The 27,209-nt window shown below is 40.8% G+C and overlaps 1 protein-coding gene across 1 annotated transcript; it reads left to right on the forward strand.

The window, feature by feature from the left end:
• Positions 1-1,221: 1,221 nt before the first annotated feature.
• Positions 1,222-26,763, forward strand: LOC134171297 (kinesin-like protein KIF20A). Its single transcript, XM_062633388.1, has 18 exons — positions 1,222-1,399; positions 2,637-2,711; positions 4,382-4,501; positions 5,365-5,503; positions 5,602-5,786; positions 9,198-9,294; positions 9,756-9,950; positions 10,032-10,143; positions 11,723-11,794; positions 13,043-13,189; positions 13,478-13,643; positions 14,644-14,814; positions 15,511-15,650; positions 17,352-17,517; positions 22,630-22,747; positions 22,831-22,895; positions 24,555-24,674; positions 25,860-26,763. The coding sequence occupies exons 1-18, from the start codon at positions 1,268-1,270 to the stop codon at positions 26,133-26,135; spliced, it is 2,496 nt and encodes an 831-aa protein (XP_062489372.1). The 5' UTR covers positions 1,222-1,267; the 3' UTR covers positions 26,136-26,763.
• Positions 26,764-27,209: the final 446 nt, after the last annotated feature.

The following is a 27,209-nucleotide window of genomic DNA, read 5'->3' on the forward strand; positions in this document are numbered from 1 at the left end:
ATTGCTTGTAGAGACATCCAACTTTACCTTTGTGTCTGGGTCTTGTACCACGCAGAAATAAAACTCCCTACTCGCAGAATAGATAGGCTCATACATGAAGACTGCACTCTACTGGAGCAGCAGGCCATTTGCTGGTTGAGGCCCTCCCCACCACCCTAGTAAGCCCTTTGCTTGGCCTGCCCCAGTTCTGCCTTCGTGTAACCTTGAGCGTTTTGCAGTTTGTTATGTGCTTAAGCTCACGACAATACCGGGTGGTGTTGAAGCGGTTCCATAATGGCAGTAATAATTTTATATAACTATTTTGATAGAAATATTTATGTATCAGTGTCTTCCCCCACGGCACATGCTCAGTCAGGCGAGACGCTGTTCCTCTGGATGCCAAGGTGCTGCTGCTGCCTTTCTTCGTTGAAACCCCTTTGTTTTCTGGTTTGTTTTTCACCCCCGTACCTTCATATAAACGTATATATCAACCCTGTGCCGGCAGCGCACCCTGCCGGGCCCGTGTACCGTCCCGTCCACGTCCCCCGTTACCCCCCTTGCCCACACCGGTGCCGGTGGCTCGGCGGCTGCCTTGCGCTGTGCGGCGGCGCCCCCTGCCGGGCGTTTGGAGGAACCGTTTTGTGCCTGTCCGGGCGTGTCCGCCACCGTGGCTCCACCCCGCCGCCTCCCGTTCTGCCAATCAGCGCCCGCCTTCAGCCGCTCAAATGCTGTCGCCGCCGTGGGCCGCTGTTTCCCGCGCGCGGCAAGGCAGTGGTGGTGGCTGCCGGGCCCGCGGCTCGCACCGTGAGGCTTCGTGCGCTCGACTCGGCGCTGAGCCCAGGCCGGGTACCGCTCCCCTTGCGCCGGTGGGGCGGCTCCCGCGGGGCTGCCCGGCCCGGTCCCGTCCCCTTCGTTTGCGCCTTTCCCGTGTGTCTGAGCCTGTGTGCCTCATTGAGGCAGGGCACGGTGGCCACAGGGCTGCGTCCCTGACGCCTTGGGGGTGTTGAGCCTTTCAGGGGTGAGGGTTACGGGCTGTGGCGCAGCGCTTGCCGGTGGTTGAGGGTGATGCCCACCGAGGCTGTCAGCATGCTTTCACTTGTGTGTTTTGCTGTCTGCTGTCAGTCCGTTTTTAAGGTTCCTCTGTACACCCAAACTTACTTTCTTCAGAAGCGCTTGTTCATGTGCAAGCCACCTTGATCTCTGCTTTGCTCCCTAAGTATTTTTGCCTGTTCTGTAAGAAAACGATGTTTGTTTTGGTCTCTTTTTTTCAAGTTCCTTTGCACAGAAAATGGATGATGAAGGGAAAAGCTGTATTTCTGCAGAAGCACCTGATACAGTGGAATCAGTTTCTTTTCTCAGTGTATTGGGTAATCCTTCACCTATGGAGTCAACTGTATTGCCTAATACAGAGGAATGGCAGGTGTGGGTTGATTTTGTAGTAGGTCTTCTGATTATGGGGGTTTTAAGCTCTTAAATACTTCTTTGGTGATAACTGCTGTATTTGCCTGTCCCCAGGATGTGTTTGGTTCTTCTGCTTGCTTCTTATTGCTACAAATAGGTCATAGCCATTAGCGAATGCTGATGATCAATGCTACAGGATGTGTCGTAGCAATGTCTAAGCTTTTGAGAAGGAAGTAAAGGACTTCAGTAACTGCACTTTGAATGTAATGCGACTGTATCATTCCTTTTAGTAATCTAAACAAGCATATAGATGCTTGTTGAAAGCTTGCTAGGTGATTGGAAATACAGCTCTGTAATGCTGTGCTGCAGTACACTTCTGCAGATTGTATTGCATCCCTGCCTTTATAGACTTGTAGGTTTCCTGATAGGCTTACTTCCCTCAGGTGACTTAATTTTGTGTGATTAGTAGAGTACTGCTTGTGGGAGGGATGGGGAGAACTCTGGTTGAGCCATCTGCTGAATGAACAAGTTGCCAAAGTAGGGACTTTGAAGCTGTATGAGAAAAGAAGGAATGCTGGGATCCCTCTAAAAATCTCCCAACTATTATTTTACCTGGATGGGGAGACCTTCGTGTAATGGTGCAGGATGGAAAAGCCCACCTTGGCAACTGAGAGCTGTTTCATGCTTATTACTGTGGGGAAGATGAAGGGCTTATGCCTAGGTAGCAGTAACAAAGCTGTCTCTGGAGACTAAGAATATGCCAATCTGTTAACATGCTCCATACACAGTGGAAGTGAAATACTATAGAGCAGCTATTAGAAAATCCAGCTTGAATTCAATACAGAGTAACACCAGAAGGTGGAAGCAGTGCAATTTATGTCACTGTTACTGCCCACGGTAGGGGGGTTGGAACTAGATGATCTTAAGGTCCTTTCCAACCCTAACTATTCTATGGTTCTACTGTGCTCTTTTAAAATCAAGATACTGGCTTTGTCCTAAAAGAACACTAAAAGGGAAGTGGGGGAGGAGGTAAGGAAAGGCTACTTAAGGGTATTAGGAATAAAGAAGCAAATGAAAGCTTAGGGTCTGGACTTCACAAGGAAGGAAGAGGTGAGGCAGTGAGATAAAAAAGGAAATAGTACATTTGAGATGTATGCTGATATGACTTGGGGGGTGTTCTATTTAGAAAGTGGCCATTATGACTGTGGATTGTTTTGTGTGTGTGTTGGTTTTGTTTGTTTTTTTTTTATGAATAGGCATATCAGCCTTTGAAAGTCTTCTTGAGAGTGAGGCCCTTTTCTGTAGCGGAGCTTGAAAACCATGAACCTCAGGTAAGTTGTAGAATTAAGAAATGAATTTTTCTTTTCCCCCATAGAGCACCTAATATTGTAAGCTGGGACTTTCTTTTATAAAAGTTGTGTACTGCTTCCAAATAGAATTAGTGGACACCTGGGTAAATGTAATGTTTTTATCACATGGTAGAGACATGCCTGCCTGTAGCTCTGCAAAATTCCACCAGGTACTTTATTTAAATGATGCAGTTCCAGGAGTGGCTGGGGAACCTGACCCTTGGGTTTCTTTGGAGTGCTTGAACAGTCTGCTGCCTCATCATGGTGACTTATTGCTCATCCTGTGAATTTTTTTTTTCTATAACGTCTGCAGTTTATACTGTCAGATTCAGATGCTTCAGCGTTTTACATACATACATGTACACGTGCAAACACACAGAACACTCCTCCTTCCTGTGCACTGTCACAGTGCTTCCAGTTTGGTATCATTCATCAATCTGAGCTGGCTGTAAGGGTAAATTGATTTACAAAATCAAATTGAGTTGTTATTCCCTTTTGGAGTGGGAAATTTCTGACTACCTGGATGAAATTCTGTACTCTTGATACAACTGTCAGTGACTTTTGTGAGTCACCTGCTGGAGAGCAGGAAGCTGTGTTCTTTGGACGTAAACAATGTGTACCTTGTCAGAAATAGCCTAACTCCCGCCAGCTTATTTGTGGGGTTGGCTGGGACAACAAGAGCGATGTATTACCAGCTGGGTTCCAGCTCTACAGACCTTGACTGCTCATGAGCTTCTATAAAGCTGCTGGCACATGCTGCACATGTTGGATTCTTCTGTAGCCCTCTAGGATTTAGTACATTTGACCTGCATTCCTGTTTCTTGCTACGTGGGATGAATGTTAAAAAGCACAGAAGTTTAGACCCTGGCATAGTGAACAATTGATTGGTCTAAATTCAGTACCCAGCTTCTTAGAGCTTCTATACCAGTTGATAATCAGACTTCTTAATGGAGTACCTCCTGTGTAAATGCCACACATGGATGATTGGTTTTACCAGCTCTGGATAGCCTCTAAATACAAATGTTAGATTTAGTTACAATCAATCCTTGCAGCTGATGCTTCAAGACACTGTTACGCTACACGGGTAGTTCAGTTTGTATTTTTAGTACCCTGTCTGGTGTGAAATATTTTTTTCTGTGATACAGCATTCTGCATTTATTGAGTGGTAGGTAATTGTACCTCACCTATACTTGAAACTGATTGTTTCCTTTATTACTGATAATGCCATCTATCAATCAAAAGATAATGATTCAAACTTAATTTTATTTATGCTAGTCATAGTTTGTTTCTCACTGAAAATGATTGAAGTGGAAAGCCGGTAGATTTTTATATTGCTTTGTTTTCACAGCTAGGATTGTGCAAGCCACACAATATAAATCACAAAGTTTCTACCTTACAGGAAACTTCAGACAACTGCCTTAACTTTGCATACACTGTCTTTCATGTGAAGTGGGTATCTCTATAGTTCTTGCATGCTTCAAGAGAGATTATATGTAAATTTTGCAGTTCTATGTAGCTCTGGTAAATAGATGAAAACTCTAGGCTTTTGAGGTTGGTTTGTTTGTTCTTGTTGGGTTGGTTTTTTTTTCAGATTTCTGTCTTCCTAAATAATTTTGTGTGGTGTTTTGGTTTACCTTGTCTTGTCTTTTAAGTGTTGTCTAACTATTGAAGATCACCAGACGGTAATTCTTAATGCACCCAAAGAGTCTTCTGCAATGAAAAACAGTGAAAAAGGAATTGGTCGTTCTGCGCACAAATTCACGTTTTCTCAGGTAGATAATAACTGATTTTTCTATTGTGCCATGCAATGTGATTTTTCTCCTTGGAATTACGTGTGGTGGTATTTTCCTTAGCCACACCCTCTCCCCCCCATCTGCTTATTACTTACTGTTGGGTTGTCAAGAAAGCTATATTACAATGGGATGCGTATTAGATGAGATAAGGAAGGTTCTTTGGTAGCCCTGTTCTCTTTGATTAGATGCTACAGAAACTTCTTGTAGGCACCAACTCAGTGCAGTTCTGCTATTCCTCAAGATGCCCTTATCTGGGAGTGTTACAGGAAATCACATGTTTAAAGGGACTTGTGTTTAGGAACTTATTTTTGAGAGAATAGCAGCCTAAATGCTGGAATGTCCTACGCTGGAAGTAAATTTCTTAACTCTATTACCTACTGCAAGAAACTCTGTTCTTGGAGTATCAAAATACAGCTCCAGGCCATTGAGTCATTCAGACCACTGTAATGCTGATATCAGTGGTGGGTGACTGGTGCAGAGTGAGGAGGGGAGCCGTGCATCACCAGCTGAGCTCTTGAAAGTACCCACTAAACAGTACGTGCTCAGTAGCACTGAGCAGGTTGTTTTAGGAATAGGAAAATATTCAAAAATAAGGCCAAGCCTGAGTGCCTCTCAGAATTAAACAGGCACCCTATGAAAACCCAACAGAAGATGTTGAATCAGCCAGGGTTCAGGCAAGACAGGAAATGAAGCTGGTATTGCCTTCTGAGCTTGCTCTGAAAAAGTAGTCACAACTAATCAGTGCTTAATATTTTGATATATTAAACTACTTTGTGCCATTTACCACTTTTTTATCCTTTTTTTGTTTGTTTGTTTTTTGTTTTTTTTCCCCCTTCTCCAAGGTCTTTGGACCAGAAACTACTCAGAGTGAATTTTTTGAAGGCTCAATGAAAGAGATAGTAAGAGCTTATGTTAATGGAGTGAATGGACTGGTGTTTACTTATGGGGTTACAAACGCAGGCAAGACATTCACTATCCAAGGTATAACATATCTGCCAAAAAGCGTGTATGACAACCAAGTGAAAATCCAATGGGAAGTTTAAATGAACATCTACATTTTATCTTGTGTTATTTTTAAGGGACTTCAAAGGATTTTGGCATTTTACCTCGCTCACTTGATGTGGTTTTTAACCACATCAGGGAAAGACATTATCTGAAGATGAACTTCAAGCCATATTTGAGTAATGATGTTAAGAAACTAGAAGATGCACAAGTTAAGCAAGAAGAAGCCATGAAAATGGCTGTTCTTGCATCACTGAAAGAGGTCAGTGACCAAATACTTCCTTGTTAATGAAGCTTCTTAAAAGCTTCTTGTCTAACAGATTATCTTTAAAATTTCTGTTTCCCTATTGATTCTTTGGGTAACTAAAGAATCTAACTCTACTGTGTGGATACTTGGTGAACCTTGGAATAAGGCAACTGGCTGGTTTTGGAGCTCAGGGTAAACTGGAAGAACTTTCTGCAGCAGGCAGCACACAGCTCAAACAAAAAAACATTGCAAAGCCAAAGCCTGGATTTCTGTAGTGGAGCAGTTCTGACACTGGTGACACTAGCCTTTGAAAAAGTCTGAGAGCTAATGAATCTAAAACCCACTTAAGCTAATCTTCTTTTGGGTCAGGTTCCCAGGCTGGATCCCAGGGCCGTTGTTCAAATGCCAGTACTATTTTAGGAGAGATGATGGCAAAATCTTAGCAGGATTAGTGAAGAAGGCAGAAGTGTCCATTTTGGTTGAAGACAGCCTTAAGGCAGATTAAAAAGTTTGTAAACATGTGATTTATGTAACTTCATAAAGGAAGTTTTCTGATACAGCAAGTGAAGTGAGATTGCACAAAACAAATTTCCCAGAAGGAATACAGCCTGCTTTAGAAGAGTGTATGTATCTTTAACTCTGGTCTCTGAAGACTGCGAGTACAATAGAGAAGACTAGTGTTCCAGCCTCCTGTTCTCATTATCTAGTCATTTGTGTTTCCAGTGTAAGAAATAGGTCTCGCTAGAAAATGGGCAGCTTTATGTGTGTGACTGTTCTGTATTTCTAAGCCCAGTTGCAAGTTGTCACAAGTTGTTTGTTTTTCAGAACATTTTAATCTGAAATGTGGTTCTGTGCATTTAATTCCAAAATGCAGTAGGCTCAGCTGATTTTCATTTAAAGCAACTCTGAATTCTGGAAAGTATAGAAGTAGTGATTGACTAGGTTTTCTTTTTTTGTGGTCTTTAATGCCAACACAGTTAAAGTACTCCAGTTAGCTCTGAAAGAATATCCTTCTATGAATCAAATTCATATGTAAACTTTGACTCTAAATTCTATTGCTTGATATAAACTCTGCAAACCAAACTTTGTTTAGTCTGAGTCTGGTTAACTTTTGAGGAAAGATCTCAGTCGAAAAATCTCAAAGATGCTAAAGATTACATATCTGAGAGTTTCTGAAGAGCTCACTTGCACTGTGTATATGTGCATACGCAGGGGTGTGAGGGTCTTTAATATAAATTGAGATGGTCAGAAGGGTAGTAGGTAAATATTAAAAATAATTTTATGGAATTTATAAGTTTGCAAGAAGGAAGAAGAAGGACTTTGAGGTCTAGAAAGGGAGGTGAAAAATCTTATTTTGATGATAATATTTTACAAATATTCCTTTCTGTTAAATCACAGTCTGATTTCACTAATAGTTTAGTTACTAAATGTTGCAGTAGGTGACCTAGATGCTGATGCATTATAGTAAAAAGCAAGACCACCATCAGGAAGGAAAAGTAAAAATACATCTAGAAAATAATACATGATGAGACCTTCTGTATTACAATGCTTCCACAGTGATAGCTCAGCTAGCCCCATGCTGCTTGATAGCTTAGGAATGAATAGTATCACTGTTCAGATGCTCACTGAAGCTTGTAATCCGAGCGCAGATATGGTTTGGTGGGCTTGGTTTTGCTTTACATGGACTTCTGTAGGCCGTTTTCCCAGGCTCAGTTTACATGTCATGCAGAAAGAACTTGCTATTCCTTTCATTCTCTCAGTTTAAACTACTCTGAGTTACTGCAATACCCTTGTATTTAATGTTCTACTGTTTGTTCTCTCTGCACTACTGATGTGAAAACTCTTGCTTGTTGTGGTTCACACCCTCTCTTTCCTTCCCTTTACTTATTCTATTCATGGGATTAAATACTGTTTTTTTTCCTGGATTAAATGCTGCTTTACTTGCATTCCGATTCCCACCTGTCCTTGTATTTGATATTAAATGTCAGCTTCTGTCACTGGCAAAAAATGTCAGTTCCTGTTCCCACTTGTTTTCAGGCAGTCATCTTCATGCTCTTTTCTATATTTGGTTTTATGATTTGAAGAACAGTATAGCAACATAGCTAGTTCGGTTTTGTTGAAACACCTTTACAAAAATTTATCACATGCACAAGTACTGTGGCGCTGGGTGTTTTACATTCTGTTTTTGACATGCCTAGATATGCCATGTGTGTCAGTCCCATACCCTGCTTTAGAACTCGGCTTTGAACTTCACAAACAGAATTAATAGAATCCATGTTTGTGGTTATACTTGTAACTACTCAAGAAACATGGCCACTTATAAATGACAATGAAATCATATACTATTTATCTTTAAAATGAAAGACCTAAAAGTACCGCTTAATAATGTTCTAAAAAATTCCATTTTGGATATACCAAGTGAGTAACACAGGCAGCAGTAGTCAGTCCATAATGAACTTAGCACTGCATTAAAATAGCTAGAACATTAAGGTTTACTTCTTTGATTCTGTTCTCCTCTTCTACTGTAGCTAGGATGATGCTCTATCAAGACTGGGTTTTGGGAAATTGGGGTGAATGTCCTGATGAAAATTTGCATTGGTTTATAAAAATGAGGAGGGAGTTAGTATGTGGATATGTTGGAATATCTAAATAGTGGGAGTTGCTTTGTTACACCGGTTTTCCTATGGATAATGTGAAGTCTGTGCTTTGACAAGCCTTGGCAGGTTTTTAAATAATTTTGTTGATGTAAAGAAATTCAGCAAATGTGTGTACTTAAAGAGACTGTGCTGTTTTCTATATAGGACTTTTAGTGGCCCTTCAGTAACTCAGTATTAATTAAACCAACTTAGGCTGTTGCTTTATTAGATGTTTAAGGTCTTCATGAAGTTGTTTCACTTTTTCTGAGCTTTTAAAGTAAGCTTGACTCATAACCTCACAGACCTGGCACAAGCCTGTGATTTGCAAAAGTGATTTGTAACAAGCAGGCAAATTAAGACTCTCTGCTGCTTTATTCTCTCTGTTGCTCAGCACCCTGCCATCTGCCCCTGAGAGAAATTTACTTCTTCAGTTCTCTTGATTGACTGAAGTACTGTTCAGATTTGCCCAATAATTCATAAAGGCATTCTGGGCTGTTGCAGTCTGACAGAGGGTCTTGTTTCTCCCAGAACTATGAAGTAAGCCTCCTATGTTAGCAGCAGTTGGCCTCCAAAACAGGTTGCTGGGATATTGGAGAGTGATTGTTCTTGTGAGGGAAAGAGCATTCATTGATTTAGTTCAATATTATTAAAAACACTTCATCTGCAGTCAGAGTAAGGGTGGCTTAACACTTCATACTGTTTTGATATTTAAAGACTGGAATTGCTGTCATTTTTAACTTCTGCTGTTCTCAGTCTGTTCATATGGATGTAATGGTCTTATTTTCTCAAGGAGACAGAAGGCAACTCAAATACTATAACAAACACGTGTGATGTGGAGTCGAATTCTTCCAACTGTACCTCAAAAAGTCTTCCTTCTGATTCACTAGGTAAAATACAGTGGAAAATTCTGAGGTGAAGGGGACTATAGGAATATACATGGGTAACTGTTGGTGGATTAAAAAAAACCTCTGTATACGTATATTTACTTTGTAGTATAGTCGTTGAACAAAAGGTTAATGGCTCTACTCTGGAAGAAGAGTAAATATGTGAAAATATTCTGATACCTTTTCTCCCCGAAGAGGGAAGCTTAGCTCTGCAAAGTAAATGTATAAACTTCTGGAAATGTACTGGGGGGGCAATAACTTAGAATTTGGGCATATCCTCAGTACAGGAGGATAGTGACTGCTGAGAAATGTGAGTGTTCTTGAGTGAACTCAAAATTATGCAGTACTGTATATTTAATTGTACAACACATACAAGCCTCCTCCTTTTAGAAGGTTCTGTATACTATAAAATTTATCAATATGTTGTTTAATCATTGAACTTTTCCTTTGTTTTGGGTTAGCAGAGAAGAACTTTGTTCCACTTGATAAGTACAGAACTAATATACACCAAAAGACACAAGCATCTGTGTGGATTTCCTTCTGTGAAATTTATAATGAATATGTGTATGACCTATTAAATGTATTATCTACATCAAAAACTCAGAAGCGCAGAGTCTTAAGAATTTGTGAGGATCAAGGAGGAAATTCGTATATTAAAGGTAATACTGTTTTATAACCTTAGCAGTTTCACAGAATATCTTTGATCATCAGAAATGTATGTAAGTGGTCTCTTTTCACAGACTTAAAGTGGATTAACATTCAGAGCACTGAAGAAGCCTGCAAAATACTAAAAATAGGAAACAAGAACCGAAGCTTTGCTTGTACTAGAATGAATGAGCAATCAAGTAGGAGGTTAGTTTCTCTAATTGTAAGCATACTCTGTTTCTTTTAAGGGGAGAAAGAAGGGGGGAAGGGAGGAGAAGACTCTAGAATATGTTTCAAATTAACCGCTCTTCAATAGTAGTTTAAGACTTTCCTTGATTATTCTGGGTATGTTACGAATTTCTTTCTGGAAGAAACTTTAATAGTAGCTGGACTTGAGTTGCTATTCATGCCTTTGGGTAGCCAAAAAGATCAAATCACATTCATTTTTGCGTGCCAATAGAGCTATACATCTTGGTAAATGCTAATGATGCTAAGTGGGAATGGCTGTGAAAGGATGTTGAAGGAAAAGATGGTTAGTTCTTCATCACTGGCAATACAATTCCTGGAAACTTGGAGCCTGTCAGTAGGGGGATGTAGGAAGGAGTTGTGCAGCACCTTGCAGTGCTGCTAGATTACCTAGATGCTTGCTGTGTTCTAGCTGACCTTACTTGGTATATTAAGAAATAAGCTCCTAGCTTTTACCCAGCTCTGGAGAGGGCTCAGGGAGAATCTGGCTTGATGGAGCAGGAGGAAATAGAGAAGGTGGTATACTTTCTGTTGAAAATGCCTTTTTACTTGATTTTAATGTCCTCTTCTTTATTTGTTCTTTAAGTGTGGAAGGGCCATGTTGTATATTTATCTAATATAATGACAGTGTTACTAAGCCTACTTTTTCTATAAAAAGCAATAAGGTGTATTGTCCTCTGTTAGCTAAAGACAGCTGCCATTGAATTTCATGCTTTTACCTGAATTTCACTCTTACTTACAGTAGTGCAGAAAAGAACTGTGTGCTTTTTTTTTTTTTGTCAGAGTTTTGTGCCCAGAATGTCCTCTTTTTTGCCCCAGAGAATATGCTGACTTCCACCTAGTTTGTTTCTAAGTTGGGATGAGTTGTTTGTTTTAAGAAACTCCAATTCTTAAGTTGTGGGTTGGTTCTAGGAGTGAAGCACTGCTTTTAAAATATATACTGGAGAAGTTTGTCTTCTGTGCTTCCTGATTTGCTGGGTAAACTGAGGACAGGGTACTTCTGGTTCTTCTTCGTAGCTTGGTGTCTAGAACAGAATAACTGGATTTTCAAAGGCTACAAATTCAACCTTTCTAGAAAACAGAATAATTTCAGAACTGAACAAATAACTGTAGGCAAAGTTACAGGGCTGTCCAACCTTAACTTATTTTCTTCCCCAGTACCTGTTCGTAATCAGTTCTTCAGATCTACTGAGTTCAGATACTGCCTGAAGTTTGTATATGAAGTGGCTACCTGAGCACTTATCCTCTGATCAGCTGACTTAAGTGAACTGGCTTGTTTATTGTCCAAGACAAGTTTGTAGGTTTTATGTAATGTTTTTCCCTTCCTGTACTAAAAGAAATGGAAAGTCAAATACAACTTTTATTGTTGCTTTTTGCTGCCAAATGAATGCATTGCAAAGGTAACTAATGTAAATCGGTAAATTAATTCTTGTTCTTTCTTCAGCACTGAACTTTCTGTAGCATAAAGATTTTATTTTGCTTCAGTGACTGCTTAATTTTCATAATTGTGCTTATTAAAAAGAACTTCTTTTCATTCCAGTCACAGTATATTTTCAATCAGGCTACTAAAGCTAACTGATGAGCATCAGCCGCGTGTTCTTGGAGTTTCAGAGTAAGTGAATGCTTCAGCTGATTACCAGAATGTAAATACTTCAGAAAAGTTGGTAAGGTGTAAGTGTTCTAAACTGGTGAACTTTCTTTTAATAAGCAACTACTCCAAGAGCTGAAAAGGAAATTGGACTTCCACTGGCTGCATAAAACTGACTGGAAATTGGATAGGGACAGGTGTGGAAGTGTTTCCCTGTCTCTTACTCTGTTAAGGTTTGCCTGAAAGAGCCTGTTAAAACTCTCAGTTGTACAAAAATTGAGAGAAATATACATATATTGTCTAACAATGAGAAGGTGGAGTCAGAGTAGTACTATGTAATACCACACTGTATTCATAGCCTTTCACATAGTTGAAATATATGCCTTAATAATGTGTATAGTATTAGCATGTACTTATTTCAGCTGTGTGAAAGGCTCTAATCTTACAAAGGTTTTATTTTGTGTAAATAAATTTGTATAAGTGGGTAACAGTTTGATTACGTGAATTACCTAACTGCAGGGTATTTCAAGGGCCTTCTTAATATGAAGTGAAAATGATGAAATTCCTTGATTATGCAGGATAGTTGCCTCTGATTGTAACCTATTGTACCATTAGGGGCAGTTCAGTGGCCTGAGTTCAATAGCGCATAATTGCTAGAGGGAAACAAAGAGCTCTAAGGTGATCTTGGGAGGCCTTCTGTCTTCTTACTTGGAATAGTGAACAAATAATTCTGTAACCAAAAGAGGCAGATCACAGTGTATCCTGCATACTATCCTGCAATCTTCTCAGTGCTGCAACTGGTGAAAGTGACTGCAACATGCTTCTGAGCCATCGCCCCAGTGTGCAAAACTGTCTCAGAAATTCCTCTTATCTCTCCTGGAAGTACTTCAGTATTGCAACAAAACTTAGGTTACTGAACTGAATTCTTTATGTAAGAATGCCTGCAAAGTTTTAGATGAATGCTACCAGCAGAGTTATTTGGATATGCTGAATAGACTGTCTTAGGAGAAGCAGTCTTGTTCAAGTATCTTCATATACAATGGGAAGATAAGATAGGTTGGTGCTGTTACCCTAAATACAACATAGGCCTTGCATAGTGCCTCCTGGACAAAACATCTACATTAAAGTACAACTTATTCTGTGATCTAGGTAGGCTGAAATGAGTCACTCATTTATACTTTAGACACATAAAGAATTAAAGACATGCAGTTCTGTTCTCATACTGTTTAAAAACAAGTTTATATGCATGCTCTGGATAATTCTTTCATGCAGGTTGTCTTTCTGTGACTTGGCTGGGTCAGAGAGGTGTAATAAAACACAAGCCTTTGGAGACAGACTAAAAGAAGCAGGAAATATTAATAATTCTCTTCATATCCTTGGAAAATGCATTGCAGCACTGAAGCAAAATCAAAATCCAAAGTAAGTGATAAGTTGTAAACAACATGCTAAGTTCTAGGCTGAAACTGCAGAGAATAAAAAAGGGCAACTAGCAGTAAACTACCAAGCTTTTTAGTGTGTGTATGAGCAAAACAAAGCTCCTGTTTTGTTCTCTTCCACCAGGAAAGACCTTGATATGAAATAGCTAAGGCTTAAATATGAGCATCCTACTGGATCTGTTTCCTGACAACAAGAATTAAGTTTAGTTACAGCTTCATGTAACTTTGCAATTTCTTTGTTTCACACTTTTATTACTCTTCTCCCCCTAAGGATGAAGCCAAGCTATATTCCATTCAGAGAGAGCAAGTTGACTCGTCTGTTTCAGCCATTCTTCTGCGGAAAAGGCACAGCTTGTATGATTGTAAACATTAATCAGCATGCCTCCACATATGATGAAACACTACATGTAATGAAATTTGCAGCTATAGCCAAACAGGTTCATCTACTCTTTCTGCTAATCTGCATTCTTTGTTACCCTTGGTTTGTCAAATTACCAGGTTGTATGGACTCAGGTGTGATTTGGACTTTTGATGCATCGTACTAATTCTTCTGCCTGTGGCTTCTCTCTAAAAGGCTTCTGATAGTCTTGCCAGTCCTTACCACCTTCTTGTGGTAGTAAGTAAAGATAGCTGCAGCTCTCTGGCTTGTTCAGTTCTACACACCATCATTGTGAAAAAATAGTCCAGGTGCTTTCAGATATGTCTGGGTAAACTATATATGAGCAAATGCAAGATGATGATTCAAGCTTTTGATGAATTGTTTAACCTGTGTTCATTTAAGCATCTGTTGCATGAGGTGGCAATTGCTCAGAACTTCTTGGACAGCTTGTGGTGGCAGTAAAAGAAGTAGAAGCTGCTTCTTGTAGGGAGTGGGAAGGTGGGCTATGTTGCATTTTTTGGCAGAAATAGTCTTTTTCTAGTCTGGATGAGTTCTGATGTTTTCCAAGTCTGTAATGGCACGTTTAATGTGATCTTGGAGAGAAAAAAATCTCTAATTCTTTTCAGCTGCAACTTTCATATGATAAGTGTGCACTGACGAGACAAGCTTCTCTGATGTGTTGTCCTATGACATAAAATCTTTAACTAGCATGAACTATTGAATCCTAGTTGCAGTATTTCAGGAAGGAACAAATGTTTTGGGGATTTGATGCTTTTCATTACCTTCCCAGGAGACTACACAAAGACCTTGTATGCTTCTCTAGAAAGGTGTTTTCTCCTTCTAAAATACTTGTACTTTGTTAGAGTATTGAGGTCTTATATTCATATTGATATAGGTCTTTGTCTGGTAAGCGACATGTAAAATTATGCTAATATTCTCATAATCGTTAAATATCATTTAAATACAACAATACCTTCATGACACTTCTTCCTACTATTCTGATATCTGCAATACTGACAGCATTGATAGATCAGTGCTTTCAATTCTGGGTCTTTCAGGTAATCCAGACAATCCTACCAAAAAGTTTAGATGCCTTTTCACCCAAGCTTGTTGGAGGTTGTGGCAAACCTATCATGCAGTTTGATGCTGGTACATCTGTAGATGACTTTCCTGACAGTACTGAAACCTATGCAGAAGAGGAAGTGGACATCACCATTCTGAGTCACGAGGTAGGTGCACATCTACTAAAGACTGTACCCAAGAAAGCCAACACTATTAGCTATATTAGAGTTTTTAACTTAAGAGATGTGTTCTCCTTGGGGTCAGGCAGACATAATCTTAAAGTGTTCTAGTTCTGAGGGATCAAGTGTAGTTGTGGAAGGCTGCCTGTGGCTTTCTACTTAAGTCCTAGATTTGGAATTCAACTGATTGCTTAATGATAAGAGTAAGGAGGCAGCATGTATATTTAAAACAGCTTTTAGCTGTTTGAGCTCTTTTGGGTGCAGCAGGAACAAGCTAAGATGCAGCATTTCAAAAACAAATCTATGCAATCTAACAATGTATTGTAAAGATCAATTAGGTTTTATACTAAATGGATGTACAAATTATTACTTTTTTGGCATTTAAATATTAAACTTTTTGATAGCAGAAACCATCAAGATAGAGAAAGACTGTATTTGCAGTAGGAACTCAGGGGTCTGGACTAGGTGACCTTTGAAGGTCTTTTCCAACCCAAACTATTTTATTATTCTATTATATTTAACCTCTTCTGCAGCCCCCCTGAAAATACAGGTTTGTAGAAATGCCCTCTGTGGATAGCTGTGTGTATGAATATTTAATTTGACATGCATATCATGTGTTTCATGTGATGTGTTGCAAATGTGTGTTTCTAGCTTGTGTTTTGAAAGGAAATATGTTGAATTTAGGATCTCTTGAAAACTACAGAGGACCTAAAGGAGAAGCTAGTTGCAGAAAGGCAAAGTAAACTCCTGCTGGAGGTGAAGATACGTAGAGAGATGGCAGAAGCAATGTTCCGACAGCTTTTGGAAACGGAGGAAGCTTGGAGGCAAGTCATGTTGCAGTTCTCTTCAAGATTGAAAGGGTTACATATATTACATTATATAAATGCATACATTTACATATACATATGTATGTATATACATATATGTATATGCAAGACATGTTTACTTATGTTACTTAGGGAAGTTAGTTCTGGACACTTTCAAAGCTTCTGATGAAAAGGGAAGAAGGAACATGACTATCAACTTGTACAGATCAGCCTCTTCCCATGTACAATGGAAAATTAATGCTGTTTTCTGTTTAACTTTGTTTAATTTGTGATTGCTGGAGATTTTCTGACTTGTTATTAGTATTTAGCAGATGTGGAAAATTGCTTACAGGTGCCCACTGGGGCTTGTGATGGTTCCAAAACTTACGCTTGATTGTGTTAATACGCATGCATGTGCTTGAGGTATTTTTAAATTGTATCTCTTTAAGCTCTCCTTGATTCTTTCTCCTGGATGATTTGTGAACTGTTCTTAGTTTACAATCTTGTAAATTACCATGGCTGCATGCACTGATATTGCTAATTTGGAGACTTTTTTCAAGTGTGTCCAAGTTGCTCAAACTGAATTTACTTCCTCTTAACTCTTCTCTTCCTGAAATCAGTTTCCTGCTGTTTGAATTGCTGAGACTATCCCTGAGTTAAGTTGACAGCTGGACACATGGTGGTTTAACACCTGCACTGACTTTAAAATTGTTTGGGTGCTTTTTTGGCTGAACATATGAAGCAGCAGTGACACCTTTTCTCTGTTGAGGTGATGTTCTGTGTCACTGCTGGGGCAGTAGAATTGTAGAATCATAGAATAGTCAGGGTTGGAAAGGACCTTAAGATCATCAAGTTCCAACCCCCCTGCCATGGGCAGGGACACCTCACACTAAACCGTATCACCCAAGGCTCTGTCCAACCTGGCCTTGAACACCACCAGGGATGGAGCATTCACAGTCTCCCTGGGCAACCCATTCCAGTGCCTCACCACCCTCACAGTAAAGAACTTCCTCTTTATATCCAATCTAAACTTCCCCTGTTTAAGTTTGAACCCGTTACCCCTTGTCCTATCACTACAGTCCCTAATGAAAAATCCCTCCCCAGCATCCTTATAGGCCCCCTTTAGAGCCTGGAAGGCTGCTGTGAGGTCTCCACACAGCTTTCTCTTCTCCAGGCTGAACAGCCCCAACTTTCTCAGCCTGTCTTCATATGGGAGGTGCTCCATCCCCCTGATCATCCCCATGGCCTCCTCTGGACTTGTTCCAACAGTTCCATGTCCTTTTTATGCTGAGAACACCAGAACTGCACACAATACTCCAAGTGAGGTCTCATGAGAGCAGAGTAATGTGTAATGTCTTGAAATAATAAGGTGAAATGAATTTGGCATTTATCTTTAAGGGAAGAAATAAAAACTCAATCCCAAAACAACAATGTGAAGGACACTGCCCTAGAAATATACTTCAAATATCGGGCCTAATTGGGTGTAGTTGTATCTATCGCAACATGTTGGTTGTTGTTTTTTGTGTATGTCATGTAGAAGTTCCGCCTTGCTGCAAGTCTGTAGGATTATTGGGAATAGAAAGGAGAAAAGTACTTTCTCGGTCTCTTCACTATTTATGAATAGATGAATAACTTTGATATTGCCAGTTGAACACACATTATCAAATCGTAATAGTTAGAATGCTAATGTTTTAAATAAAACTAATATGTTCTCCTTAGCAACCGTTTGGAAGATATGAAAGACAGTTATGAAGAAAAACTGGAGAGCAAATTTGAAATGTATAAAGAGGCCATCAAGAAACATGCATATATGTGTGCAATGGAACAAATTGAAGATCAGTATGTTCCCATAGAAGAATTTCTAGCTGAACAAGAGAAAGTTGAGGTATGACATACTTTCTATATACTCATATATACTGCTAAAACCTGTGTGCTAGCCTCTTAACTATAAATTTTGCTTTTCCTTAACAGAATAATTCAGGAATCTTAAATATAACACTGAATAGTCATAATAACTAGCAGTTCAGCTTAGCTGTTCTGGTGTCCAGTGCTGACCATAGGGATAGAGATATCCTCTGTCTTACACTACCTGTAGTGTATAGTTAATTTTTTCCAATCTTTGAGAACCCAGAGTAACTAAATTCAAGTCATCCTTATCTCTGTAATGCAATGATTGGAACACCTAGATGGGTCATGTATACAGCAGTCTGGCTCTGTGGAGATCCTTGGGAATGTAGGGTGTAGAGTAAAAAGCTAGCCTGAAAGGGCAGTGAGGAATTGAATACAGGGTAGGTATTTTTTAAGTATAACGTATTTCTGCTCTGAAAGTCTACATGGAGGATTGTGTGTTAAGAAACTGCGATAAGAAATCAAATTTTATGCAGGTTTGAACTTAATCTCTTGAAGGCACTTAAACCTAGAACTGGTCAGAGTTGTCATCGGTAAGTTGCTGTTCCTTTTGCAACTGAGTCACGTTAGCTGTGCGCAACGTCAGTCTTTACTTCTAGCCTCTATGTAGATGGCTAAGTATATCCAGGCAACAGACTGGGACCTGTAGGTCTCAGTCTTTTCAGAAGGTCTGTAGTGAAAGAATAGGACTGTGGTGTACACCAGAAGTGCTTTCTCACTGCATTTTCCTGTTCAGGAACTAAGATAATCTCTTGCTCCAATAGCAGGCAGGTCCCTTTCAAGACATGAGGGAAGTGGGTTTCTGTTGGAGGTTGTGATGTATAAACACTTCTGCTTTTACAGCTCTCCATTCAGGTGCTGACAAGAAACACTACTGTGTAATTGCCTCTGTTTTTTCAGGTCCTTCACACTTGTCTTTCTTCTTCATACTCTGGTTTTATTTTCACTTAGCTAGGGCTATGAATAGCTAGGGCTTATTTGCCAATGAGAGGGGAGGCTGCAGTGCAGACCTTGGGGTGTAGAGACTGCCTGCGCTGGTCTTGTGAGGGAATGGTGCACAATGGGCAGGGCTGCACTCGGTGCTCCCTGGTGGAGGTGCTCCTGCAGCAGGTGGCTGAGCTGCGGGATGCTGTTAATAGACTGCGAGATGTCAGGGAAGCTGAGAGGAAGCAGGAATGCTTGCTCCATGCCCAACTGTGCAGGGGCCTCGAGCTTCACCTCTGCCTCATGAAGGAAAGAAAGAGGCTGTTAACCTGGGAAGATGGGAATTAGTGACAAAAAAAAACAACAAAAAAAGAGAAGGAAAAGGATAACCAAAAGCAAGGGGCTTCCCCCTAAATCCCTGTCCCCACGCAGAACCGCTTTGCTGCCCTGCAGGGGGCTAATGAGGAAACACACTCGAGCCAGAAACAGCCGGCTGATGCCCTGGTAAAGAAGATCTCTACTGGTGCTGCCAGGAAAAAGCGGCGGGTTGTAGTAGTAGGGGACTCTACACTGAAAGGGACAGAAGCACTCGTCTGCCGGCCAGACCCCGTCTCAAGCGAGGTGTGTTGCCTACCAGGGGCATGGATCAGGGATGTGGCAGAGAGGCTGCCTGCTCTAGTAAGTCCCACGGACTATTACCCACTCCTGGTGATACATGTGGGTGCTAGGGATATAGACAGTAGTAGCCTGGGGAACATAAAGAAGGACTACAGAGCCCTGGGGGAGGTGGTTGGAGCTCGGCTCAGATGCCTCTATACAAATGCCCGTAGCATGGGGAGCAAACAAGAGGAATTAGAGATGTGTGCACGTCTACAGGGGTATGTTATAATAGGCATCACAGAAACATGGTGGGATGGCTCCTATGACTGGAGTGTTGGAATGGAAGGTTACAGGCTCTTTAGGAAGGACAGGCCCGGCAGGCGGGGAGGGGGAGTTGCCCTTTATGTTAGGGATAGGCTGGAGAGTATGGAACTGTGTCTGGGGACAGGTGAGCAGTCCACAGAGAGTTTGTGGGTCAGGGTTAAAGGGAATATAGCTATGGGAGACATTACTGTGGGGATCTGCTACAGACCGCCTGATCAAGGAGAACCTGCGGATGAAGCACTCCATAGACAGATAGGAAAAGCCTCACGCTCGCAGGCCCTTGTTCTCATGGGGGACTTCAACCACCCTGACATCTGTGGGAAGGACGGTACGGCCTGGCACAAGCAATCCAGGAGGTTCCTTGATTGTGTGGAAGACAACTTCCTTCTGCAAGTAATAGAGGAGCAGACAAGGAGAGGTGCCAAGCTTGACCTTGTGCTCACCAACAGGGAAGGGCTCGTTGGAAATGTGACTCTTCAGGGCAGCCTTGGATGCAGCGATCATGAGATGGTCGAATTTGAGATCCTCAGGACAGTGAGAAGAGTGTGCAGCAAGCTCACTGCCCTGGACTTCAAAAGAGCAGACTTTGGCCTCTTCAGGAACCTGCTTCGGAAGGTTCCATGGGATACAGCCCTAGAGGGCAGGGGGGCCCAAGACTGTTGGTTGATATTCAAGGATCACCTGCAACAAGCTCAGGAGTGTTGCATCCCAACCAGAAGGAAGTGCAGCAGGAGGGCCAGGAGACCTCCTTGGATGGATAAGGAGCTGCTGAGGAAAATTCAAATGAAAAAAGAGGCTTATAATAAGTGGAAGCAAGGACAGGTGGCATGGGAAGAGTACAGGGACGTTGTCCGGGAAGCTAGTGACCAAGTTAGGAAAGCTAAGGCTCAGTTAGAATGAAACTTGGCTAGAGGTATTAAAGATAACAGGAAGGGATTCTACAGGTACATAGCAAATAAAAAACAGACTAGGGAGAATGTAGGCCCCCTCAGGAAGCTCTCAGGAGAACTGGATACACAGGATTTGGAGAAGGCTGAGGTACTGAATGACTTCTTTGCCTCAGTCTTCACTGGCAAAGGCTCTGACCACACCACCCAAGTCTTGGAAGGCAGATGCAGGGACTGTGAGAATGAAGACCTTGCGCCCACTGTAGGAGAGGATCTGGTTTGAGACCATCTTAAAAATCTGAACGTGCACAAGTCCATGGGTCCTGATGAGATCCATCCGCGGGTCCTGAAGGAGCTGGCGAATGAAGTTGCTAAGCTGCTGGCCATCATATTTGAGGAATCATGGCAGTCAGGTGAAGTTCCTGATGACTGGAAAAAGGGAAATATAACCCCCATTTTCAAGAAGGGGAAAATGGATGACCTGGATAATTACAGACCAGTCACTCTCACCTCTGTGCCTGGCAAAATCCTGGAGCAGATTCTCCTGGAAGGCATGCTAAGGCACATGAAAATCAACAAGGTGCTTGGTGACAGCCAGCATGGCTTCACTAAGGGGAAATCCTGCCTGCCCAATTTGGTGGCCTTCTATGATGGGGCTACGGAACTGATGGACGGGGTAGAGCAGTTGATGTCATCTACCTGGACTTGTGCAAAGCATTCGACACTGTCTCACATGACATCCTTGTCTCTAAACTGGAGCGACATCAATTTGATGGATGGAGCACTCGGTGGATAAAGAACTGGCTGTATGGCCGCATGCAAAGAGTTCTGGTCAATGGCTCCATGTCTGTCTGGAGACCAGTAACGAGTGGTGTCCCTCAGGGATTGGTGTTGGGACCGGTCTTGTTTAACATCTTTGGTGACATGGACAGTGGGATTGAGTGCGCCCTCAGCAAGTTTGCCGATGACACCAAGCTGTGTGATTCAGTTGATATGCTGGAGGGCAGGAATGCCATCCAGAGGGACCTCGACACGCTTCTGAGGTGGGCTGATGCCAGCCTCATGAAGTTTAACCATGACAAGTGCAAGGTCCTACACCTGGGTCAGAGCAATCCCAGGCACAGCTACAGGTTGGGCAGAGAAGAGATTCAGAGCAGCCCTGCAGAGAAGGACTTGGGGGTGTTGGTTGATGAGAAAATGAACATGAGCTGGCTTCAGTGTGCGCTTGCAGCCCAGAAAGCCAACTGTGTCCTGGGCTGCATCAAAAGGAGCGTGACCAGCAGGTCGAAGGAGGTGATCCTGCCCCTCTACTCTGCTCTTGTGAGACCTCACTTGGAGTATTGTGTGCAGTTCTGGTGTCCTCAACATAAAAAGGATATGGAACGGAACAAGTCCAGAGAAGGGCCATGAGGATGATCAGGGGACTGGAGCACCTCCCGTATGAAGACAGGCTGAGGAAGTTGGAGCTGTTCAGCCTGGAGAAGAGAAGGCTGCATGGAGACCTCATAGCAGCCTTCCAGTATCTGAAGGGGGCCTATAGGGATGCTGCAGAGGGACTCTTCATTAGAGACTGTAGTAACAGGACAAGGAGGAACGGGTTAAAACTTAAACAGGGGAAGTTTTAGGTTGGATATAAGAAGGAAATTCTTTCCTGTTAGGGTGGTGAGGCACTGGAATAGGTTGCCCAGGGAGGTTGTGAATGCTCCATCCCTGGCAGTGTTCAAGGCCAGGTTGGATTAGGCTTTGGGTGATATGATTTATCATAGGGTGTCCCTGCCCACGGCAGGGGGTTGGAACTAGATGATCTTAAGGTCCTTTCCTATCCTAACGATTTTATGATTCTATGATTCATCATGTAGGGGTGGAAGAAGAGTTTTAATAGTGCTGTCTGTACTTATAGCTGACTTATACATTGACCACAGGGCTGTGTAAGGAAAGAACCAGAGAATAAGGTCTTGGTAGCAGTTCAAATAAGAAACTGATGAAATCCCTAAGATGTGAAAGTCTTAACTGGAGCACAACATAAAATCTGAGTGGGCAGCTTCAGAGAGCCAGAATCAGATGAGTAACTTTTCTTGATGGTGACTCTTGTTTGATTTCCCACTTTGACATACTACTCTAGCAATCTAACAGGTACTGAAAAAGAGATTGAGATTGAAGCTTGGTTCTATGAAATATGTTCTTCCTATCTAGCAAGCTAACTGGCAACAGTGTTTAACACAAATGCACTAAAGCTTCCTTTCTGCCATGTGGTTACTCTTAATACAACTTGGAAATCTTCAGACTGGAAAAGTTGCTCCTGTGTAAAGTAACTTCCTCCTTTAGACAAATTCTACCATGTGCCCTTCTTTTAGGATAGAGAGAATAAAATACTTCAATTGGAAAAGCAACTTGACGAACAGTCAAGGAGGCTGTTGGCTCTGGGAAGTCCGAATTTGAATTTACCAACTACTGAAAATAACATGGAACTAGGTAGGAATCTAATCTGGATATTTAAAGTTCTATTTACTTTTTATACTGTGTATGAACAAGAAAACTTTTCTTTTTGCCTATAGAACTTCTGAACAAGATGAAGAGAGCCAATGAAGGACTGCAGAAACAATGCCAAGAGAAAGAAGAGGTAGCTTTGCTCGGTATTTAACAAATCTAGGCATAACTGGCCTAAACTCTGGCATGGTTCAGTGCTTAAAGCTCTGCACTCTAGACAAAAACATGAAGATTCTTGCAAATGGGCATCAAATTTACAAAAAAAGCCCTTGCCCATTGTAGGTGATTTTTTTTTTTTGTCCAGAGATTGGCTGTGTTCTGGTTTTAGCCTGTAAAGGCATTTACTACTGTAACAAGTTACACAGTGAACATGATGCGAGTTGGAACTAGGGAAGTATGTAGCCTTGTATTGGAATTTGTTGTAAACATTGCTGTCATGGCCTCAGTGCTTTCCTTCCTGAAATGCTGCCTGCTCATGCCTGGGGGAACAAAAACAGAATGTGGTAACAGTTTAGATCTAGAGCCAAACTAGTGCCTTGAACCAATAGCTTCTGCAAGTACTGAACTCTGCTAACCGCTTAAACTGAAGTAAAGGGTAACGTCTCTGTTTCTCAAACAAGTAAGGTCTCAGCGTTCTGAATAGTGTATAGCGGTGGAAGTTATAAGCTTCAGGCTGTGTTATGGGGAAAAAAATTAAATCTTCTTAGGTATTCATTTTTGGTTGTTACCTTGAATGAACTTGTAAAGCTACAGTTAGTTTCCTGTGTTTAAAGAGGATGGAGAGGAGGGAAGAGACAAGCCTTGCTCCTTTTACTAGTAACAAATGGGGTTGGGGTTGGAGAAATAGTTACAGCTGGTTCTAATAAACCATGTAAATGGAAAGTGAACTTAAATCCCTTTCTATTGAGAAAGTGTTCTCCAAAAATATCTTTTTCCTCACAGAGTTTAATGTCTCATGTTATGGCCCTGGCGTTTGTTTTCCACTCATGTTCTTGAGAGCTCACATCCTTTTCCATTTCCTTTGTCAATTCTGGATTTCGATGAAAGTTTGGCTCTTATGCTTGATATGGGGATACTGTATTGACTGTGTGGCTAGAAAGTGCTATAATGATGGGTTTGCTGCCTGGCAATAACTGAAGCGAGAGCATTTTAAAGCAATTGGTTCCATCATTGCCCTTCTGCTTCTTTGCCTTATGTACCTGTGAATATGTGATTAGTAATTCACTACTTTTTTTTTCTTGCCATTCAGCCTTTAAACATGAGCAAAGGGTATGGTTTGGGTTTGTTTTAGCAATCTATAGATATTTTCCCTCCAACCTTGGAGAAGTAAATTAATGATAAAACTTTAATTTTGCTAGTTCAGAGTTTCTTTTCCCTCTCAGGACTTAATCCATCAATATTCCCATCAGAAAGGTGATGTTTTCTGTTGCAACTGTGCTTCAGTTCATTATATGAATAGCTTTAATAAGATGAGTGTTCTTTTTAACTACCCTTACTGAAAAGGAGCAGACTGTTCTAGAAATAGGTTAGTCTGTGCTGCTGGTCTTTAATTGATAGGTCTGTGTAAACCCAGTAGCTTAAGCACAATAGCCTTTTAATGCTCCAGCTGTATTCTGTCACCAGACAGGATAGGTTGAGACATAGGAGACTGAGAGAAGCAGACTTCATCCTCATTGCTTTAATCTTGCAGCTTGCACTGCTCAGTATTAATTAGAAATTCTTACAGTGTCTGTATGAGTTCTAATCATAACAGTCTTGAACTGCAGTGTGTGTGTGTGTGTTTTATTTTCAGCTTATAAAATCTCTGAAGTTAAAAATACAGAAATTAAATGAAACTCTGCTAGAAGCTAATGCAAACTACAGAAAAATGGCAGAAGAGAACAGTCAGCTGAAGCATACAATCATGCTCAAGGTTTGTCAGTAATTTAAAAGCAACTTTAATATTACTTGTATCTATAGTTGTACTGGATGCTTCTCATCTTTGTGTAAAAACACCATTCATCTTAGTAATTTCTTTTGATGTTATCATTTTTTTTCTGTCCCTAACTTCCTGACTGATGAGGTCAGAGCCTTTGTGTTTCACTCCTTGACTTTGTATCTTGTAAGACAAGACTTGCTTTTCAGCTTAAACGATAGACAATAGGGTAACTCTGTGCCAACAATTCCTGATAATCTAAAGGTGCCACAAATAACTGCCAAGCAAAGAAATTACTTGGAACTCTAGCTGTGTTTTGCTGATGGCAAGCAAGGTGTCAGTGGGTAAACGCTTGTGCAACAAGACCTGAGGACTAGAGCTTCAAAGCTATAGCGCTAGTCACCTGCAGAGGTAGCTGAGCTGGATAAGACAATGGGCAGGTAAACTACTTAATACTGAAAAAGAAGAATTTTTTTCCTTCAAAAGTAGGGACTTCATAAAGCTGACAATGTCTGACCTCAGATATCAGCTAGATTTCTAAATAAAATGTGAAAATTTTGAACTCTTGACACTATATACCTACATAAGTCTGCAAATGAAGCAAGGCCAAGTATAAGGCTGCTTAGTGATATTTTTCTCTTGAACATTAAATTACCTTCTGCATGATTTTTAGTCTGAGGCTGAAAATTATTCATCTTGAACTTTCTTAGTTGGTTCTAAGACATAGGAAGATGACTTTTTGTTAACTGTAAGGATTAAAGAGCATGTTTGAGACTCTGTTCTGCCTATTCAAAGCATTTATTCAGATCTGGTTAGTAGACTTATGACTATGATAAGAGTTTTGATTTGACCAGTTTTGCTTTTAGTAATAGCAGGGTAAGCTAGGAAAGCCTCCTTTATTTGGTTCTTAGAACAGCAGCAAATCTTTGCAGAGTGTGGCCAAGCATTTTATCACCAGCTTCTTAGCCAGACTTGGTCTCTAACTATATATGATGGCCAAGTAGTTTGTTTTTTCTCTAAATTACATAAAAGTAATTCAGAAGAAATGGGTACTGAGTAGCTATTTGGAATAGTAATAACAAGCGTGTTTACTGGCATAATAAAATAATCTGAAACAGAAAATTAACCTCATGAAAAAGACTCTGGAGTGTTCATATACCTAACACAGACCTATCCTCATAGGATCAAGAAATGATTAGTCTTCAGAACTGGGCTAAACGTGTTCTTGAGCTGGAAGAAACAGTGTCTTCCCTTCAAAAAGAACTTGACGAACAGAAAAAGCATTTCTCTAAGGAGGAGCCAAAACAACAAAAGCCCAGGAAAGGTTTGTTGGCTAACCTGAAATCCACAGTAGCAGCCACTGCTATTACACCTCTTGGTAAAGGCTGGGGGAAGTATGAAGGTGTTTCATCCTCTTCAGGAAAACATGTACTGTTGGCTCATAAAGCAAAGGACTAATATTTGATTAATCAAAGTGTGCAATTACAGGGCTTCTTTATCTTAAACTGTTGGTAACGTCTCACTTGTGGACGCCATCTTCACTGTCGTGTTAACTGACAGAAAAATGTTAATACAGAACTCTTTTAATTGAATCAGTATTGAATTTAGAGCTATGTAAGGTTATATCTAAACTTGTGTAAAAAATGTAGATACAGGGATGTGATTTGGGAAATAAATATGTAATTTTAATTCTTGAGCTGCTTGAACTTCTATCATGGTCTTCTATACTGGTAAATGTGTGATTTATGCAAAGTGGGATTTTCATCTTCTGCTTGTTACCATTTTAAACTATTTCCTTTCATTGTTGATTCCTAGAAATCAGAAGGCTTGTAAACTTAATCTCAAATAGTTAAAATAGCTGTTTTTTTTCACTTAATTTTTGGGGTTTGACCTGGAGAATGCCATCTTGGGACCAAACTGAGCAAACTGCTAGAAGAGGCAACAAAGTGAGGTTTATCTCGGTCCTTGCTGTTTTCTGGCTAGCTCAGCATTGTAAAGGAACTTGTTTTAATATAATTTGAATTTGAGTAAGAATAAGCACTAAGTTTTGAAAAAGTTATTTATAATAAATTTTTACATTACTAAATTAAGCTCTGACTGTTCATTTTGTGAAGGCGAGAAAATCAGTGAAATAAAGGTAAAGAGCAGATTATAAGTTTTGAGGCCAAATGATCATAGTGATTGGCATGCTCTTGAGTTGAAAGAATCATAGCCCTGGTTATATGACTTACCTAGTAACTCAAGGAAGGAAGACTGGAGCATGATGAAGTACCTTTCTTAAAGCTATTTCAGTTCAGCGAAGGTGAAAGTTTTTCCTAACTACTGTGAAAATACCATGCCTGTTAGTGCTGGAGGATTGCTTTAGAACAAGACAGAATCCATAAATAAACGGGGTTGATCAGTCCCTGTAAAGCTGTTCCTCGTAGTGAAAGGGTACCCAGTTCAGAGCAAGAACCTCGCCCTCCCTGTGAAGACGCTAGGTGGTGCAGGCTTCCTGTGCAACACTGAGAACAACCTTTCGCTGGTGTGAGT

The sequence above is a fragment of the Pezoporus occidentalis genome, unplaced genomic scaffold (assembly GCF_034315485.1).
Source record: "Pezoporus occidentalis ecotype Australia unplaced genomic scaffold, CSIRO_AGI_Poc_V1 ctg4, whole genome shotgun sequence".
NCBI lineage: Eukaryota > Metazoa > Chordata > Aves > Psittaciformes > Psittacidae > Pezoporus > Pezoporus occidentalis.

Coding starts and splice junctions, on each gene's coding strand:
- LOC134171297 (XM_062633388.1), top strand. CDS start 1,268: ATGGATGATGAAGGGAAAAGCTGTATTTCTGCAGAAGCACCTGATACA. Junction 9,951..10,031: donor AGGAAATTCGTATATTAAAG/GTAATACTGTTT, acceptor CTCTTTTCACAG/ACTTAAAGTGGATTAACATT. Junction 11,795..13,042: donor CGTGTTCTTGGAGTTTCAGA/GTAAGTGAATGC, acceptor TCTTTCATGCAG/GTTGTCTTTCTGTGACTTGG.